Here is a 16,681-nt window from a genome sequence, read left to right on the forward strand (position 1 = left end):
TATTTTCTGGATTTTGACCCGGCTCTTGACCTTGATTTTTGGATCGTGTCTTTGGCGCTTTATACTGAATCTAACTGCTGCTTTTTGGACTTTCACTTGCCTTTAGACTCTGGTTCTGGACTAACCTATTTAACTGGTTTTTGTTTTTTTCCAACCTTGTCACCCGTATAGGGTTCATCTCTTGCATTCTGAGCTGTGATCAGCCCAATGCATATGTAAGGAGGCTATTTGGCCTCACTAAACTGTTTGATAATAGTTAACTGTGTAAAGAGCCTCCTATCCTGATTGGAAGACCTTGTCCAGATGGTTCGTAAAAGAAGCCAGGGTATCATTCTTAACAAGGCAGGGTAGCTTGTTGGGGAACTGGGAGAGTGAGAGGAATGGTGTGCGCTGGTGGTTATAGCAACAGTAGATGCTGCCACTTTTAAAAAGTTGCCAATGTTCTGATCTCTTGATTATCAGGTGAAGAATGTGGGTGATGTTGACCTGCCTGTAGATATGACCTTCGTAGTTCCAGTGGAGCTGAGATCGGGGTTCGTGTGGAATGTGTCAGCTCCTGCTGTAAGTACCCCAGGATCTACGTGGCTCAGTAACAGGCATTTCAACTTCAAAGTCTCAGATGTGCCGCAGAAACTCTCCAAAGATGTTTGTCCCCGCAGGACAAGGATTGCATCAGACTAGGAGACCTTCATCCAACCCCCGAACAGTCCTTGAATGACAAAAGAACCACTTCATTAGAGAAGGTAAGAGTTGACAGTCCATGAATGGATGAGTAGTTGTGTGGACATAGATATACAGTATATTTCTGTTTGCCTAGTAAAAGTCAGTTATGTCACTCTTCATAGACCTAATAAAGTCTAAAGACCTCACAGTGTCTTGAAGATTGAGAACCAGAATTAAGCAGATAATGTTCCTTCAGAATTCCTGTTGCCATCATTAGTTATGTCAAGAAGAAACATGAGTGAGACAGTTCCTTTGACAGCCATGCATACTGTCACTCTTTACAGATTGGGTGGTGTTCTTCACAACATCTGTAATTATTTTTTATCCTTCCCATCACTTTGGTAAAATTTATTTTGATCTCATCTCTCTCCGTAAAACTTTTCTTCATGTTTCAAAATTGCCCTTATTCATCTTTGTGCTTCAAGCTCTGAAGCATGGTGGAGTGTCAAGTCCTGGGCATGTTTGGGCACCTCTGGAAGTGGCTCACTCCTCTTTACTGATGATCTAATACCCACGAACCTATAAGGCAGTCCATGCCATGTTCTCTCAAACAGCCATACTCTTGGTCTCCTCTTACTGCTTGTTCTCCTCCTCAGTTCTGCAACGGAACCCTCTGCCTCCACTTTGGCTGCAAAATTGACCGGCTGACCAGGAATCAAGAAGTAACCTTCACGTTTTTAGGGAATATCATCCGAAACCCTGAGGTAGGGCCAAAATCCTGCTACCAGGCTAGAACCCTGACAGTGCCTGAAATTGGGCATGAGGAGATGAGGCCTCACTTACTGTATCACAAGGCGTGGGCTCTTTTCCATTTTGATTTGTGTCAGCAGAAATTGAATCACAGACCCATTTTGGACAATTTGAGTACAAAATTGTTGTCCTTTTGGGAACGCTCATTTGTCCCCCCCTCACATAGACTGTCCCATCCAGGGTGTAACCTGCCTTGCACCCAATTAGGCTGATTAGGCTCCAGGGAACCTTGATGCTCTACTGGATTACATGGGAATGAAAATCAGATGGATTGATGACACTGGTGACTACAGCTGACAATGACTATGGGCAGATTGCATTTCAATGTGAAAATCAGTCATAAGTAGTTTCTTGTAAACCTTCCTGATAGCTGTCTGTTGCATTAATAAAACATTTAGAATCTGCAGATTTTTCAACATGTATTGAGTTTGAAGGGGAAAGAAAATGATCCTGGGAATTATGATGGAACTGGCTAAAATCATTAGCCAAACACTAAGACCTGGAAAATGGTTGCTACATATGCTGGCTGATTGCATGAATCTCTTTTGCCTTTTGTCCAGTCACAGAAGAATGGTGTGCAGGTTACAACTGAAAGCTGGAGCTTCCTATCCTTTGATGAGCGCAAATACATCCAGTTCCCATCAAGTAGTGTTAATCGATTTTCCGTAAGTATGCTGCCTTTTCCAAATTCCAACACGCACTCATCCCTGCAAAACAGCAATAAGGTGTCAGTTCTGTGGAAATCTGTGGCTTGACTAGGTCAAGCAGTCTTGTTTTCATATGGTCAGCTATGGGTACCATTGTTAAAGAAAACGTGGCAGTTTAAAAGCCAATCAGACCCTTTTCCTGAAGTTAGTTACCCTTCTATTCTGTGGGACAAAATAGTGAAGTTGTGGTAAAGGCACAGGAAGTTGTAATAAAGCACAGTGCAATCATGGTAAATCCACAGTGATATGCAGGAAAGCAAAGGCACTGTAAAACCACAGTGAAGTGATAGCAATTATTGATGCCAGTGACTAATTTCCCCATCAATTTCCCTACGGGATTAATAAAGTATTATCTATCTATCTAAACCATTGAATGCTCAAGATTACAATGAAATGACCTGCCACAATGTGGTGCCAATTTACTAATGGTGTTTTACAGCACATTGTATATTGTACTAATTTCTTTCACAATGCAAGATGTGCACACGGGATATTTGCAGTATTCAACAGTGGTATTTCTGTAATAAAACTTTGAGTACCAAGTTGATGAAATACCAGAACCTATTTGTGGGGGTGAATTTTCAAGATGTTTGGGAGTACTTTCCAGTCATATCATAGCAGCCAGGGGTTCTGTGATGAGGATTTTAGAAGTCTGTGCACAACTACATAATCCAATGTTTCTTTCCCATCCCATGCAGGTTAACACTGTTCTGGAGGTGCCAAGGCAAGACAGTCTGGTGGGCATTATTGTGGGCAGTGTTATAGGTGGCCTCGTCATCCTCATCATCATCTCATTGGCAATGGCCAAGGTAAATAGCGAATATGAACATTTTAAAAAGAGAGGTCGCAAACGAGATGAGGCCGTTCTTCTCTAGCTTGTTTTGGCACACTTTGCAAAGATACTTTATAGGTTACATATAACCTATAGGTTTCTATGGAGACTTTATGGACATTTTGGTAGGAACCTTCCCATCTCCTCAGCACATCTAGGTGCAGTGTAATTGGCTGCTGTGAATTGTACCTTTCATGTCGGATTGTCACCAGTACAGCTGTCATAGCTATGGCACTGTGTGCTCCTCTCACTTCTCATTTCTAACTTTTCAAATGTTCTCAACCATGATTGTCTTTCCTGTAACCACTAAACCAAGTCATGGCCTTGTGCTACCCTTTCTCTGTGCAGATGGGCTTCTTCAAGAAGCCAGAGACAGAACAGAATGACGACAAGACAGAAACGAAAGAGCTCGAGATGGAGAAGGAGACCGAACTCTAGCGAAGCCTGGACTGCCTTAGGATAGTCCCATCCCTTTGGGGGCCCAGGAGGACTCGGTTGTAGATCCAACTTGACATTTTGAAGTTGAGCTCAGTGAGCAGCACACGGGGGCAGAACTGAAAACATCTTCAAAACCAATTTTGTTCCAGTAATAGAAAACGCTGTTCATTTTACCAATCATGGTCTCCTAATAATCCCCATCTATGAATTGGCTTCGTTACTCTGCTCTCCTCCCCACTGATAGCTGATGTGTGGTGAGCGTTCTGGCGCACTATGGCTGCCGTCGCATCAACCAGGTGGGGCTGCACATTGGTGGTGGTGGAGGGGAGTCCCCATTTCCTGTAAAGCGCTTTGAGTGGAGTGTCCAGAAAAGCGCTATATAAGTGTAAGCAATTATTATTATTATTATTATTATTATTATTATTATTATTATTATTATACATGGTGTTTTAGCAGTGCATGAAATTAATTCCCAGGAAATGATGTGGAGGCAGAGACACTTCAAGTCCAGGCTTGATACTTTGACAGATTCTTGCAATTTGTGGAAAAAATGAAGGCAGGGAATGGCCTATTAGTGCCAAATGGGAAATCTTGCACTTGGCACACTTAGCATAATGCCTAGGACCTATTATATTTATTAGGGCCTACGAAGAAGGGAAACACTAGTGACTAACAAAAAACGAGCTGAAACAACACGCTTGCGATGAACTCTAGGTGCTCCAAATCAGTAATCATACGCTCTCTAGCAGCTGTTCTAGAAACTAGAAGTATGGAAGTGATGGTCACTCGACTCGCTCCATCAATCACGTGGTTCAGCATGAGAATAGTTAAAAAGTGCATCATGTCAATCAATTGGTGTTTACCCCTCATTTGCACATTTCGCAGTGAAAGTGACTCGGGCCTACGGACACCAAAATCCAGCCCTGTTTGTGCCATGTGTTTTCTTAAATTCAGACCATATTGAATACACCCTTCTGGCCACTGGAAGTAGTGCAGGGCTGAAGTGATCCCTGTTGACCCTGGATGTGAACAACTGGGCTTAACTTGAATGTGATGCAGGACACCACATCTGGCTCTCTCAACTTCCAGGGAAAATCACATGGATGTTTTAACTACCACAGTTAACCATTTAAAAACATACACATCCTGAATGTTTCAACTACCTAAATTTGCAATAATAAAATGGATACATTTGAAGTATGACAGGAGGAGAGACCCAGCTCTCACTGACAGCACTGAGAGATCACAGCAGAGTGAGCACTGACTGGAGGAGACGAAGCTCTCACTGACACCACTGAGAGATCACAGCAGAGTGAGCACTGACTGGAGGAGAGACACAGCTCTCACTGACAGCACTGAGAGATCACAGCAGAGTGAGCACTGACTGGAGGAGATGAAGCTCTCACTGACAGCACTGAGAGATCACAGCAGAGTGGGCACTGACTGGAGGAGAGACACAGCTCTCACTGACAGCACTGAGAGATCACAGCAGAGTGAGCACTGACTGGAGGAGAGACACAGCTCTCACTGACAGCACTGAGAGATTACAGCAGAGTGAGCACTGACTGGAGGAGAGACACAGCTCTCACTGACAGCACTGAGAGATTACAGCAGAGTGAGCACTGACTGGAGGAGAGACAGCACTCACTGACAGCACTGAGAGATCACAGCAGAGTGAGCACTGACTGGAGGAGAGACGCAGCTCTCACTGAGAGCACTGAGAGATCACAGCAGAGTGAGGAGAGAGGAGCGCAGGGGTTAGGGTTAGGGTTGCTGCCCATGGAGATATGGGACCACACAAGCAAATGCATTGGATGCAGTCCTGCAAGAGACTTGGACAGGATAGGTCATGCAGCCATGAAACCATTCTGTTCTCTAATCTTTCAGGAAGTCAGTGTACAAGCAGTACAATTTCATTTTAAGATAATGTCACAATTTCCAAGTAGTCTGTGAAACCATGAATTCCTCTATGGGAATACAGTGAAATGCTTTGGAATCCTTTAGGATGAAACTCTATAAATTCATTTTATTATTGTTGTTGAGATCTGTTGTGATTTATCAGACAGCGAGCATGTAATTATCTTCTAAGATCATTTAGACCAACTAAATGATTTTGAATGATTACAGACACTGTAAGTTACTGATAAACTCAAACAATTTGTAACAATGGGTCCCTATGCTTTTAATGTCATGTTAACCCTTTCTGTGTCTCATGTTTTCTGTCAAGGTTGTCAAGCACTCTGAGCTGTAAACCAAAGTTGATTGAGTCTGTAGTGGTTTTTCCATGTCGATTTGCATTCTTATCCCTTGTACTTCAAGGGTCCATGCATCTGAGCTCACAAACAGTTAAAAAGAAGATTCCTTTCTTCCACTCTTCCCCTTCCCCTGTTGAAGAAAGCGATTAGATGTGAAAAAATGGTGAATGGATTTCTTTCTGCACAAAGACTTCCTTTGACATTCCATGCTTAAGCACTTTTGAGTCATGGCAGGGATGGGGGTTAACTGATAAAGAGATTCCAAGTGCAAGATAGAGACTCCCTAACTAAGGAAAGATGAGACCCGGCCATTGAAAGTGCTCAAGGTCTTGGGAATGTCCAAGCACAGGTGATCTCCCCCAATTACCATGGTAACAATTTGTGTCAGAAATGGCTTAAATTTGCTATATAAACTGGAGTTTTGTGCCTATATTTACGAACAATTCTTTGATCTTATTGTTCCTTGCATGCAATAAACTCAGTTGTTTAAACTTAATCTTGGGATCCAGAACTTATTTGTCAACTTACCATCCCAGCGGATGGTGCCCTGATTTAATGCTACTGGCTCACGGAATGAGGGATGGGCTTGCACCCCAACCCCCATGGCCCTGTCCTCACACCCCTCGCTGGCCCAGGCTGAACAGAGTCCAGGACCATGGTGAAGGTGGGCTTGTGTTGTCTACATGCGCGACGGGCCTCAGTCACAGAGGTATTTCGATTGTCTCAAAACCTCATGGCCTCCTGTAGGTAACTCATCAGGGCCTGTGATGGAAGAGGATGCCCGTCAGCGTCAGCAAAGATGGCAGGAGACAGGACTGGGGTACCATACAGGGTGTCAGGACTTCCAGTGCTGCGCTGAAGCCCTAGACACAGTCAGGAATCCGTGTTGCAAACATCAACACTTTCCTCAAGACCTCCAGTAGTCTTTTCTTTTATTAGAGCAACTGTTCTAATGCAGCTTACGTAGGGTGAGAGTTCATCGACTTTGTCTTTGAGTGATACTGTAATTCACATTCTCAGAATCTTCAACTCCATGATGAAGCGCCGTTCAAAGTCTACTCTGCCTCTGCAGCCAGTACAACATTTTACAGTAGGAAACGCAGCACTTTCACCTGTCCAGTCTGATGAATTTATTGCAATTCTACACATCTATGCAGGCAAAAAAATAATTTTGCTGCTGAAAAAGAACTGTCTCAGTACTAAGCCACTTTGGTGTATACACTGTTTGAAACCTCTGTAGAGGTTATCTCTAGAATTGTTTCTGCATGAAGATGAATCTTCGTAAAAAGAGGAACAATGCAATTTTTCTCATTTTACTAATTACTAAAATACTTTAATACTAAAATAATTTAATGCAACTTTAACAGTGCAAGTCTATATATACAGTATGTAGGTGTATTTATTTGCATTTATGCCATGTATGCATTCAGATGTCCTGTGCAGAAGTATTAGTTTTCTGCACAGGTCAGTTTTATGTTTTTAGATGCCAGTGGTCTAAACCATACACCCCAAAGCCTCTGAAAAACATTTATTTTTAAAGTGAAAGCTTGTCAAGCTTGTTACGGAGCTAACAGCAAGTTTCGACACCGATAGTCGCATTCTTGTGGAGGGATATCAAAGGATTTGGGCGAGAAAATTTCAATGAAATATACAGTGCACGAAGCATTCACAAATCAGACCGCCTTGTCGGGTCTACAGAAAAAACAAGAAGAAAAAATTGGATGTCTTTGATTGCGTTGGTTGTTTTCGGTTTATTAAATTTTGAATTCGTTGGGGGGGGTTATTTTTGGAAAACAAGCCCGTTACTAAGCCGTAACTAATATTCTTATGTGACGCGGGAAGACCAGCCCTGACGTCACCCCTCCCCCTTTGTGAACGGGCGACTTCAGCTGTGATGTCACTGACCGCGAGGGGTTTGGTCGCCGGGGTCCGAGGAGCTGAAGAGCTGGTAGCTGAGCCAGCGCGGCGAGAAGACAGAAAACGCGGAAACCTGGAAGCAGACAAACCTGGAAGCTTACAGCGACAGACGGAGAATTCCTCTCCCTCCACCTCTCACTCTTAACCCAGTCTGAGAGCGCCGAGCGAGGCCGGACATGTCCGACAGCACCTTGTTCACCACTATCTGGCAGTCCCGGGAGCTGCGCCAGGCCAGCGAGAGCGCCCTGGTTCATGTCAGGTTTCCAGATTTCCAGAGCGGACACAGGAAGGCCGCCTCCTTTCACAGGTGGGTTGACCGGCGGTTGTTCTTAGTGAGCGAGTCCCTTAATTGAAGAAAATACTAATTCAGCAAACGATTAAATCGGTTTGGAGTTCTAATATGTTGTTAATATCTCTTCACATTACTACGGGTTTTAATGTTTTTATTTTGTTGTTGTTGTTGTTGTTGTTTTCCAAAGTGAACATTACCACTGTCCTTTTTAAGTCTTTCACAATTTTAATAGTTCCGCGGTTTGAAACAAGTGCCCCAGCAGCTGGAACAATCAGTGATTTGGAATCAGTGAAATTTAACTAATGGAGTCCTTAGAAAAAAGTCACAGGGGTCACGTTTAGTATATTATTGCGTAATTAAAACTAATTGTCAGATGATCATGTTATGCTTTCATCTGTTGATTGTACCCATGTTCATCTGTTTAAATGGTTTGATTGAAGATTAAATGACTCAACAGGTCCAGTGTTCCCAGTCTAAGAATGTGCCTGGCTGAGCGTGGGTGGGTCTCTCCATGTGTTTCTGTGTGTTTCTAGGGTGCCCCTCCCTGCCCACCCCCACCCCTACCACTCTAGTCTTGGGGTGCGCCGCTCCACTGCCTCCACCAACCTGCTGCACCACGAGCTGTGCCACCGCGCCACCGACAGCCTGATGTCCCTGGACAGCCTGGAGGGCAGCGCCCACCCCACGCCCACGCACTCCGGTAAGAGAGGGGCAGAGACGCGGCCCCCTGCCTGAGCCGGTGGCAGGAGCGATGTCACCCTCTTCACCCTCTCTGCAGGCTGCAGCGGAGGCCTGGGCTTTCGGCATGGGGGAGTGATCCGTGGGGGAGTGATCTGCTGTCTCTGGAGACGCGCTGTGCACGGAACCGAGCCCACAAGCAACCGAGTTTGATTCCACTTAGGGAAGGAGCTGTGCGGTTCTGAGTGAACGCGTTCGAACCCTCTGTCTAGGGAGCAAAGCTGTGCGTTCTCTGAGCCCTTGAGCAACAGAGTTCGAATCCGCTCAGGGAACGGACTGTGCAATCCTGAGATGCTCTGAGCACATGAGCAACTGAGTATGAATCTGCACAGGGAAGGGACCTGTGTGGGCTCAGAGCTCCTGAAGAGATCCTGAGCGACCATGTTCGAATCCACTATCTCGAGAGCAGAGCTGTGCACATAGCTAACGAGCAAATGGGTTCAAATCTGCTGTCTCGGAGCCTGCAAGCAATTGGGTCCGAACAAGAAGTATCAGTCTTGAAAGTTGAGAGCTTGCCATTATTACTAATGACAAATTATTACTAATTATTAATAACTTCTTATCTGATCGATTACCCAAGGGCTGTTCCTCAAGCATTAGAAATAGGTGGTTTAGGGTGGTTGTAGGACTTGCTTGCCTGGGGCAATCCTGAGCGATCTCTGCTGTAAAGGAAGGCCTGAATGCACATTTTCTCTAATACTTGTACCTCTGTTGATAGTTAATAGTGGTATCAAGTCGCTTCTTAAATCTAGCGTGTACCACCATGATCTGCTCGTGGTCTTGCATGTTTTTCTGATCATCTTCCTCTGCTCTTCCTCTTGCTCGCCCCACCAAGATTCCAGTGCCGAGCGGCGAGCAGAAACTCTTTGGACAGAGCCCCCCAGTGCCTCAGAGGAGACCAGCAAGGCCCAGGATGTCTTCAAGACTCCCCCCCTACTGGCCGAGGAGGCGCAGGAAGTGAAGAGCCCTGGCGCGCTGCCCCCAGGTGGAGGGGAAGGGAAGCGCGATGAGGAGGAGGAGAAATCCCAAGAGGAGAAGGAGACTTGGGAGACAGCGTCTATTTTAGAAGGAGAGGAGGAGGAAGTTGGGAAGGAGACTGCGGATGGAGTGGAAGAGGAGGAGGGAGGCGAGGAGATCTTGGAGAAGCTGGAGGAGTCGTTGCTGTGTATCGAGGAAGAGGAGGAAGAGGATGTGGAAAAGGAAGAGAAGACCGGGACACCCATACCCGAGGAGAAGAAGGCAGTACCCTCCATTGGAGAAGATAACAGTGGAACCCAGGTACTGTACATACGTCTGATTGCGAGCGGTGTTGGGGAAAGGTACAGCCGGGCGGTATTTTGTAACAATGGTTTACGTGTTTGGTTTTGATAAATGAAAACATGGTTATTGTTCGTTTGTTAGTAACAATGTAAAATCCCACAATACTTCTTGAGAACCATTTCCTCCAGCTCGTTCATTTTGACAAGTAACCGTTCGCAGGTTTAACTTGTAACCCGATAACCTTTTTAAAAGCCTTCGATCTTAAAGGGGATGACTTTTAAATTCACCTTGTATACCTCTACAGCACTGGTTCCCAGTCCTGGTGACCCACACACACCTGCTGGTTTTTATTCCCTCCCACTTTCATGAGATAACTGAAGCCTTACTGAAATCAGTTTTCTTCAGTGGGCTCTTGTTTTGCTCAGAGCTCCTTCAGTGTCACGAGTCCACGGGCAAGAGGGCAAGAGGGGCACTGGGTATAGGCATGTGTGCCACCGTCGTGACCCCAGCAGGGCCTCAGGTGAAGGAGAGCTGGGTGGCTGGGAGGAGAGTTGGCTGCCGTGCCCATCAGTGCAGATGGTGCATGATTTTTCTGTTTTTCCATGCTTCTTATCCGCAGGGGTTTCAAGTCCTTCCCAAGTGCCAGGTGCCGGCTGAGATCACGCACTGCCTGTTTGAACTCGAGGTGGGTCGGTGGGTCGGTGGGTCGGTGGGTCGGTCTGTCGGTCTGTCGGTCTGTCTGTCACATGATTTAGAATCAGAATAGTTTAAAGTGCATCATGTTAATTGACGTCATTCAATTGGCATTTACCCCTCTTATTGCACATTTAGAGGGTGAAAGTGCCTGGGGCCTAGGTGTAGAGGGTTTTTAGTTGTGTCTGTCCATCAGGAGGAGTGGTGGGAGGGTCCAGAGGGTTTGTAACTGTCCGTCTGTCCATCAGGAGGAGTGTATGGGGGTGCAGAGGGAGAGTGAGGAAGTGAAGTGGAAGATGCATCTCATTCACCGCAGCTCTGTGGCCATACAGGTAAGTAGCAGCCTCCACCCACACTCAGACACAGACAAAGCCTCCGGCACGTACTGACTAGTCCACACATGCACAGCGCTCCCGCGAGCTCAGACACAGACACACACACACACCGCAACGCCTTCTGAATCACCAGTGCTCTCTTTATGAGGATGGGCCTTGCACCTCCTTTTCTGCTGGCTAAATCATCACACACATTTCATCAGAATAAGGACAAGCCCCGTGGGCCTCATGAGCAGCTCCACCAACAAAAGCACAGGTTCGAGCCTGAGTCATGTCCAGAGCTGGCTGGGACAGACCCAGGGTGGGATGGGTGGGATTATTCAGTTATGGCCCTGGGTGTTCCTGGGTTCCCTGTGGCCTTCTGGACTCCCGCGGGCATGCAGAGCTCCTCTTGATGGCGCTGGACCTCCAGGAGGGGGCAGTGGTGCTAGTGATGCGCTGAAAGCCAAGCAAGTCGCAGGTGGGCGTATTGGAGGAGGCTGCTTGTGCTTCCTCTTTCCTCCCTGAGTGCTGTGGCGAAGAAGAGCATGGCGCTGGCTACTCCAGACTGGGTGTTATTAGCTCATGATTGGCGATTCTAAATTTAGAGCCCAACCAGCCTTGCCTATTCAATCGGCAGCCTAGTTTCCTGCCCCTCATATCTCCTCGCTGTTTGTCCCACCAGGAGACCCTCCGGACCTTGCAGCGGAGGCTGGCAGAGATACAGAATGGGGAGCATCAGCGTCCCAGATGTGCCCACCACTGGGTGCCAGTCTCCCACCATGCCTGGCACCACCCACAGCACCCCCACGCTCCCCCTCATGCCCCTCACCCCCTGCCTCAGTCGCACCTGGCCCGCCGTCCCTCTGCCACCTGCCTGCCCTGCTACTCAGCCCATCCCAGCCACCCTGCCCACCTCCACACGGAGCCCGATTCCTCCCACTCCCACCCGAGCCCCATTCCTCCTTCCCCACACCCCTCCCATCCCCCGCCCCCAGCTCACCTGTCTCGGAGCCCCTCTGCCACCTGTCTGCCCTGCTACGCCACCCAACCCACCTACCCCCATCACAGCGCCCACCCCGGACCCACCTGTGCCCAGCAGCACAGGGCAAGAGAGGTCAGCTTCCAGGCCATTTCTGATCTCAGGTAAGGGGTTACTTCTGCATGCTAATAGTTAGGGCCTATAGCTGTATGCACAAGCCCTTGGCCTACATTGCCCTGATTGTCAGCCCCCTTTTCCACTCCGCCTCCCTCTCCCACAGGGAAGGCTTGGCCCGGCTGGGGGAGGAGTGTGCAGAGGACCGGAAGGAGAGGAGGGAGGCCATCTTAGCCCTGAAGGCTTTCCAAGACAAGCTCCACAGTTTCATCAACCAGTGGGAGTGTGGACAGAGGGAGCAGAGTGACATTCTGCACAGCCTGCAGTGCTTGAAAGAGCAGACGTTGAACATCACCGAGCTGTGAGTCAGAGAGAGGGGGTGGGCGATGGGGGGCGCGGCAGGAAACTGGGAGAGGGAAAGAGGAACCAAGAGGGGGAAGGGAAAGAGTGGGGATGAGATGGAGAGAGTGTGACAGAAACTGGGAGTAAAACTGGGAAGGAGGAAAATCCTTGTTTCACAACACAAATAACCGACAACCTTGTTTGGATTCATGTCAAAGGCAGTGCAAATATTGGCCCTCTCAAAGAGGTACCTGGACGATGAGTAGCATAGGATCAGTACGGACGGGGTGAAGCATAGAAGGACTCCTTCAGTTCCGGAACTGCTTTGTTTTACTCAGAAGACTGAATTCCTGCAAGCCTGGCCCTGGCAACGAAGTCTTCAAGGGCAGAAGAATGTGTTCTGCCTGGAATATCCCGGTGGCAATTCTGGCAGATGAGACCTGCAGCAGAATGAGATCTCCAAGCATCTTGGTCTCCAGTCCAGTGCCTTCTGTGTGTGTGTGGCGTTTGCTTCACGATAATCATTTATGCCTACACCTGCACACTCTTGTCGTGCTGATCAGGAATGAAGAAGTAAACCTGGCAGGTTTCAAGGACAAAGCCAAGGTTTTGACCATCTTCAAGACGGGGGCCAAAGCCCTTCTGTACAAGTTACAGAGCAATCTCTTTGCCACCCATCGAGGGCAATGATCTTCTATCATTAGAAGAACTCTCCTCATCTGCCTTATTTCTCCGGCGGAAAACCCTCTCCCAGAAACTTGACATGGGGTTGGAAAAATGTAGAGAGGATGAGGATGAGAGGTGGAAAGGGCAAACGGGAGGAATTATAGCAGCAAGTCCTGGGGGAGTATGGTCCACGACTGAGCCGGAGGCAGGAAGAGGACCTGGGAAGGAGCTCAGCACTGGGATGTCCTGGCGGGATTCGGGAAGTGCTGAACATGCCTGTGCAGCAGACAACCCCTGCTCCTCCTGCCAGCATGTGCAGGTGCTATAGAAGACAGTCCTATCCATCAGTGCCTGTTGCCCATCTCCTTCTGCGTATACTGGTCAATCACCCCCCCCTCCCCCCCCTTGTCCTGTAATTGCAGATCTGGGGTGGGGGGGGGATCAGCCTTTCCTGTACAGTCCTGCTACTCTTTCCAGCTGTCTAGCAGCTCACACATTCGGATTTCTGGGGATATCGCGGATCCTCAATGCCATCCTGCCATTACATCCTCATCCTATCTGCTGGGCCTGAGTTGTTGCTGTGAAATTTTAAACCCATAATTATTTGACCTTATATTGTTGTAGTGACTCCTCCCAGTAAAACAAAAACAGGGTTTGTAACTTTCAGGATTCCCTAAGTCTCTTCTTCTTTTCTGATTCTGTAAGCTCCGACAAGGGCTGGTTCTGTTTAAATTCCAGGATGTTATAAGAATGTACTTCTATACTACTCCTGCTGGGCCGAAGGTCTAAGGATTTGTAATAAGCCAGTGTGTATGGTATTGCGACAAATGCTTGTACCCCTAGCCGCAATGCGGCAAACCAGGAACTCTTCACCACTCCTCCACCCTGCTTATGTGGGTTCAGCCCTGTGGTCATATCTCCATTTCCAGCTTTCAGCTATGACTAAGAGATGTGGCGCTGGTGATATAGGCTCCTGGGGCTCCCAGCAGACGTACTGTAGCTGGCTGGCTCCTCCTCCAGTTCCTCCCTCTCAGTGTATTTACTGGATGTGCTGCTCAATTAACTGTCTTTGTGTTCACTTCCTATTCCTTGACCTCGCAGCCTTTCAATAGTGAACTGCCTGTCCCCAGCTGCTCCCAGCTTCCTCACACACTTTTGTCTGCAGATGTATGGCTCTCAAAGTGCTGTGAGCCTTACAAAGTCTTTTTAGTGGTTTTATTTGTAGGCTAGATCACAGAGCCCTTAACCCCCTCATTACCAGGAAACAGCCCTTTCTCTTACTTTAAAGGGTCCACCTGTGAATCTTGTCTCATATTCTTCTGTTATAATGTATATAATATACATTATAATAAGGTTAATGAGTATACTCCAGGTAGTGTGGAATAATGGTAAGGGCTCTTTGTTTGAAGATGAAAGGTTGTGGGTTCAGATGTTGTGGGTTGTGGGTTAAGACAGGCAAGTCTTTATTCTGTTGTATTTGAAGTAGTGGGACGTGTTTAATATTCTTAGCCTGTTAGTACTCTTCTCTGATTGAACAAATCCCACGATTACGAATAACCTTTTGTCCTTGCAGCTTGTTAGCCTTTACTCTGAAGAGTCTGACTAGAAACAGAGTAGAAACTCTGGCCCAGCAGAATATAAAACGGACAGGCAGGACTCCTGGCATCTACAAAAAGCCAGCACTCCTCTTACCTTATTTCTGTGGCATCGGGGTTTGCTGGTTGTGTCCTTTTAAAGTGACAGCTTCTGCTTGAAAGAGGCCTTTCGTGAGTCATGGTGCTCTCACACCGTCCCTTCTCTAAGCCTCTTCCGTTCACACTAATCTAATCGCTGTACAATATCAGTGGGCTACTGGCCAATATTTTCTTAATTCTTAAGAAGGGGAAGTGCACAGAAAGAGGGTGCCTCTTGCAGGTCTATGGCACTTTGAAATGTGGACCCAAAATACTGTCAAAAATACTTGCAACACATCTAGAGGGGCTGTTGCCTTTGATAATCAGTGAGTTACTGAATGTGGGACGCAAGAGGTCTTCCTGACCAAAATCAATGCAAAATTAGTGTAGTATTCAAACTGATCACCTTTAACATCCATGCAAATAGACATTGTTGTTGGGAGTTTTTTTTCTAGGAAAGAAACTGATCTGAGAGCAGCTGTTCCAAATGCCTTTCTTTAGTGCTGCTTGGTTTGAGGCCCGAAACCCCAGATTTCAGGTGGCCCTACAGGGGAAGGTCTAGAGGGGTGAGATCTAGACTTCAGGCCCGACAGTCCTCTAGAATCCACCTCGGGAATAATCTTAGCTGGCTCGTTTCTCCTGCAGCTCCAAACTCCTGTTAGATCCTATGTATCCTACAGGCAGCTCAGCTGTCAGGTTCTGCTGTGCTGTGCGTGCAGGCGGGGGGCAGAGGGAGGGGTTGTGCACACAGGGAGAGAAAGAAGGCATGAGAGGAGAGGGAGGGAGAAGCTCGCCGAATGAGGCAGGTCTCAGCCTGACGGAACCTCTCACCCTCCGGTGAGAGCTTCTGTCCGGCGTCTGTATGCCAGAGCCTCTCTCCCTCTGTCCCCCTCTCCCAGGACCGAGCGCACACTCTCTATGTTCTGCCAGCTGGGTCTGGAGCTGGAGAGTGTCAGTGCCGTGGGCTCGCTGATGCGGTCGGTGTCCAGACACCTGTCTGCCTCAGGACTGAGCAACGGGGGAGCCGTCAGAGACAGGTACTCACACTGAAAGGCAGGTGGGTGTACGCACAGAGAGAAACAGGCCACCTTGTTTCCACACCCAGTACAGAGGGACAGCTCAGTTCACAGCACTGGGACTGGATTGCACTATACTGGAGAAGATTGTGGAGTTTAACAACAATGGTTTTGTGTCTCTTTGTGTGTGATTTGTGTGTGATCATGTGTGTTCACTGGATATTTGTGTGGTGTTTTGTGTGTGCATGGGTGTCTGTGGGTGTGCTTGTGTTTGTGATCATGTGTTGGATTGGATGTTTGTGTGGCATTGTGTGTGTGCATGTTTGCTTGCATGGTCTTGGATGTGCCGCTGCGCGCGCGCGCGTATGTGTGTGTGTGGTCTTGTGTCTCTTTGCGTGTGTTTTGTGGTGTTGTGTGTGAGATCATGTGTGATGGACTGGATGCATGTGTCATGTTGTGTCTACTGTATGCATGGATGTGTGTGGGGTGTTGTGTATGGAATCATGTGTGTTGGACTGGATGATTGTTCGGTGTTGTGTGTGTGTGTGTATGGGTGTTTGTGGGCATACCTGTGTGTGCACTTGGATGTGCAACTGTGGTTGTTGGAATGGCTTTAATGTGTGGTCTTGTGTGCATCCGTGCGCTCATGCGTGTGGGGTGGCGTGGGTGTGCTCTGTGCAGCTCTCACAGGTGCCAGGACTGCAGAGGAGTGAGAGAGGAGGGCTGTCGGTCGCCTGTGCATGGCGCATACACACACAGGGAGGACCACTGAGGGGGAGGCATGGAGGAACAGCAAGATCAGGACAGGACTGACTTGAGAACTGGCCCCCTGAATAAACATCTGTTAAAATCAACAGCAGTTGGACACCCATGTCTGTTAGGAAGAAGACAGTGTAGTGGGGATAGCTGGTTTTAGCTAAGATTTCTTAAAATAAGAGTAAAATAAAAGCCTTTCAAAAACATAAATCC

The 16,681-nt window shown here is 47.6% G+C and overlaps 2 protein-coding genes across 5 annotated transcripts in view; both read left to right on the forward strand.

Annotated features, from left to right (window-relative positions):
• LOC148672446 (integrin alpha-X-like) overlaps nucleotides 1–6,199 on the forward strand; it is a 31,340-nt gene extending 25,141 nt beyond the window's left edge. The window contains exons 25-30 of the mRNA XM_088628173.1: nucleotides 463–561; nucleotides 660–743; nucleotides 1,320–1,427; nucleotides 2,034–2,138; nucleotides 2,879–2,989; nucleotides 3,361–6,199. Coding sequence (XP_088484299.1) covers nucleotides 463–561; nucleotides 660–743; nucleotides 1,320–1,427; nucleotides 2,034–2,138; nucleotides 2,879–2,989; nucleotides 3,361–3,450 — 597 coding nt within the window. The 3' untranslated portion in view covers nucleotides 3,451–6,199. The remainder of the gene's footprint in view (nucleotides 1–462; nucleotides 562–659; nucleotides 744–1,319; nucleotides 1,428–2,033; nucleotides 2,139–2,878; nucleotides 2,990–3,360) is intronic.
• Nucleotides 6,200–7,605: 1,406 nt separating this feature from the next.
• On the forward strand, nucleotides 7,606–16,566 carry LOC148672447 (uncharacterized). 4 transcript variants are annotated; one of them, XM_088628177.1, is made up of 10 exons: nucleotides 7,606–7,929; nucleotides 8,448–8,614; nucleotides 9,488–9,930; nucleotides 10,532–10,597; nucleotides 10,854–10,937; nucleotides 11,605–12,065; nucleotides 12,182–12,376; nucleotides 14,597–14,698; nucleotides 15,596–15,733; nucleotides 16,394–16,566. In XM_088628177.1, exons 1-10 carry the CDS (start codon nucleotides 7,799–7,801, stop codon nucleotides 16,482–16,484), a joined length of 1,878 nt encoding a protein of 625 aa, XP_088484303.1. In that variant the 5' UTR covers nucleotides 7,606–7,798; the 3' UTR covers nucleotides 16,485–16,566. The 4 variants fall into 4 exon arrangements, with proteins under 4 accessions (XP_088484303.1, XP_088484302.1, XP_088484301.1 ...); XM_088628175.1 differs by lacking the exon at nucleotides 14,597–14,698 and having other exon boundaries at nucleotides 7,607–7,929; nucleotides 15,596–15,753; XM_088628174.1 differs by lacking the exon at nucleotides 14,597–14,698 and having other exon boundaries at nucleotides 7,608–7,929.
• Nucleotides 16,567–16,681: the final 115 nt, after the last annotated feature.

Source organism: Lepisosteus platostomus, chromosome 4, assembly GCF_059453375.1.
Source record: "Lepisosteus platostomus isolate fLepPlt1 chromosome 4, fLepPlt1.hap1, whole genome shotgun sequence".
Taxonomy (NCBI): domain Eukaryota; kingdom Metazoa; phylum Chordata; class Actinopteri; order Semionotiformes; family Lepisosteidae; genus Lepisosteus; species Lepisosteus platostomus.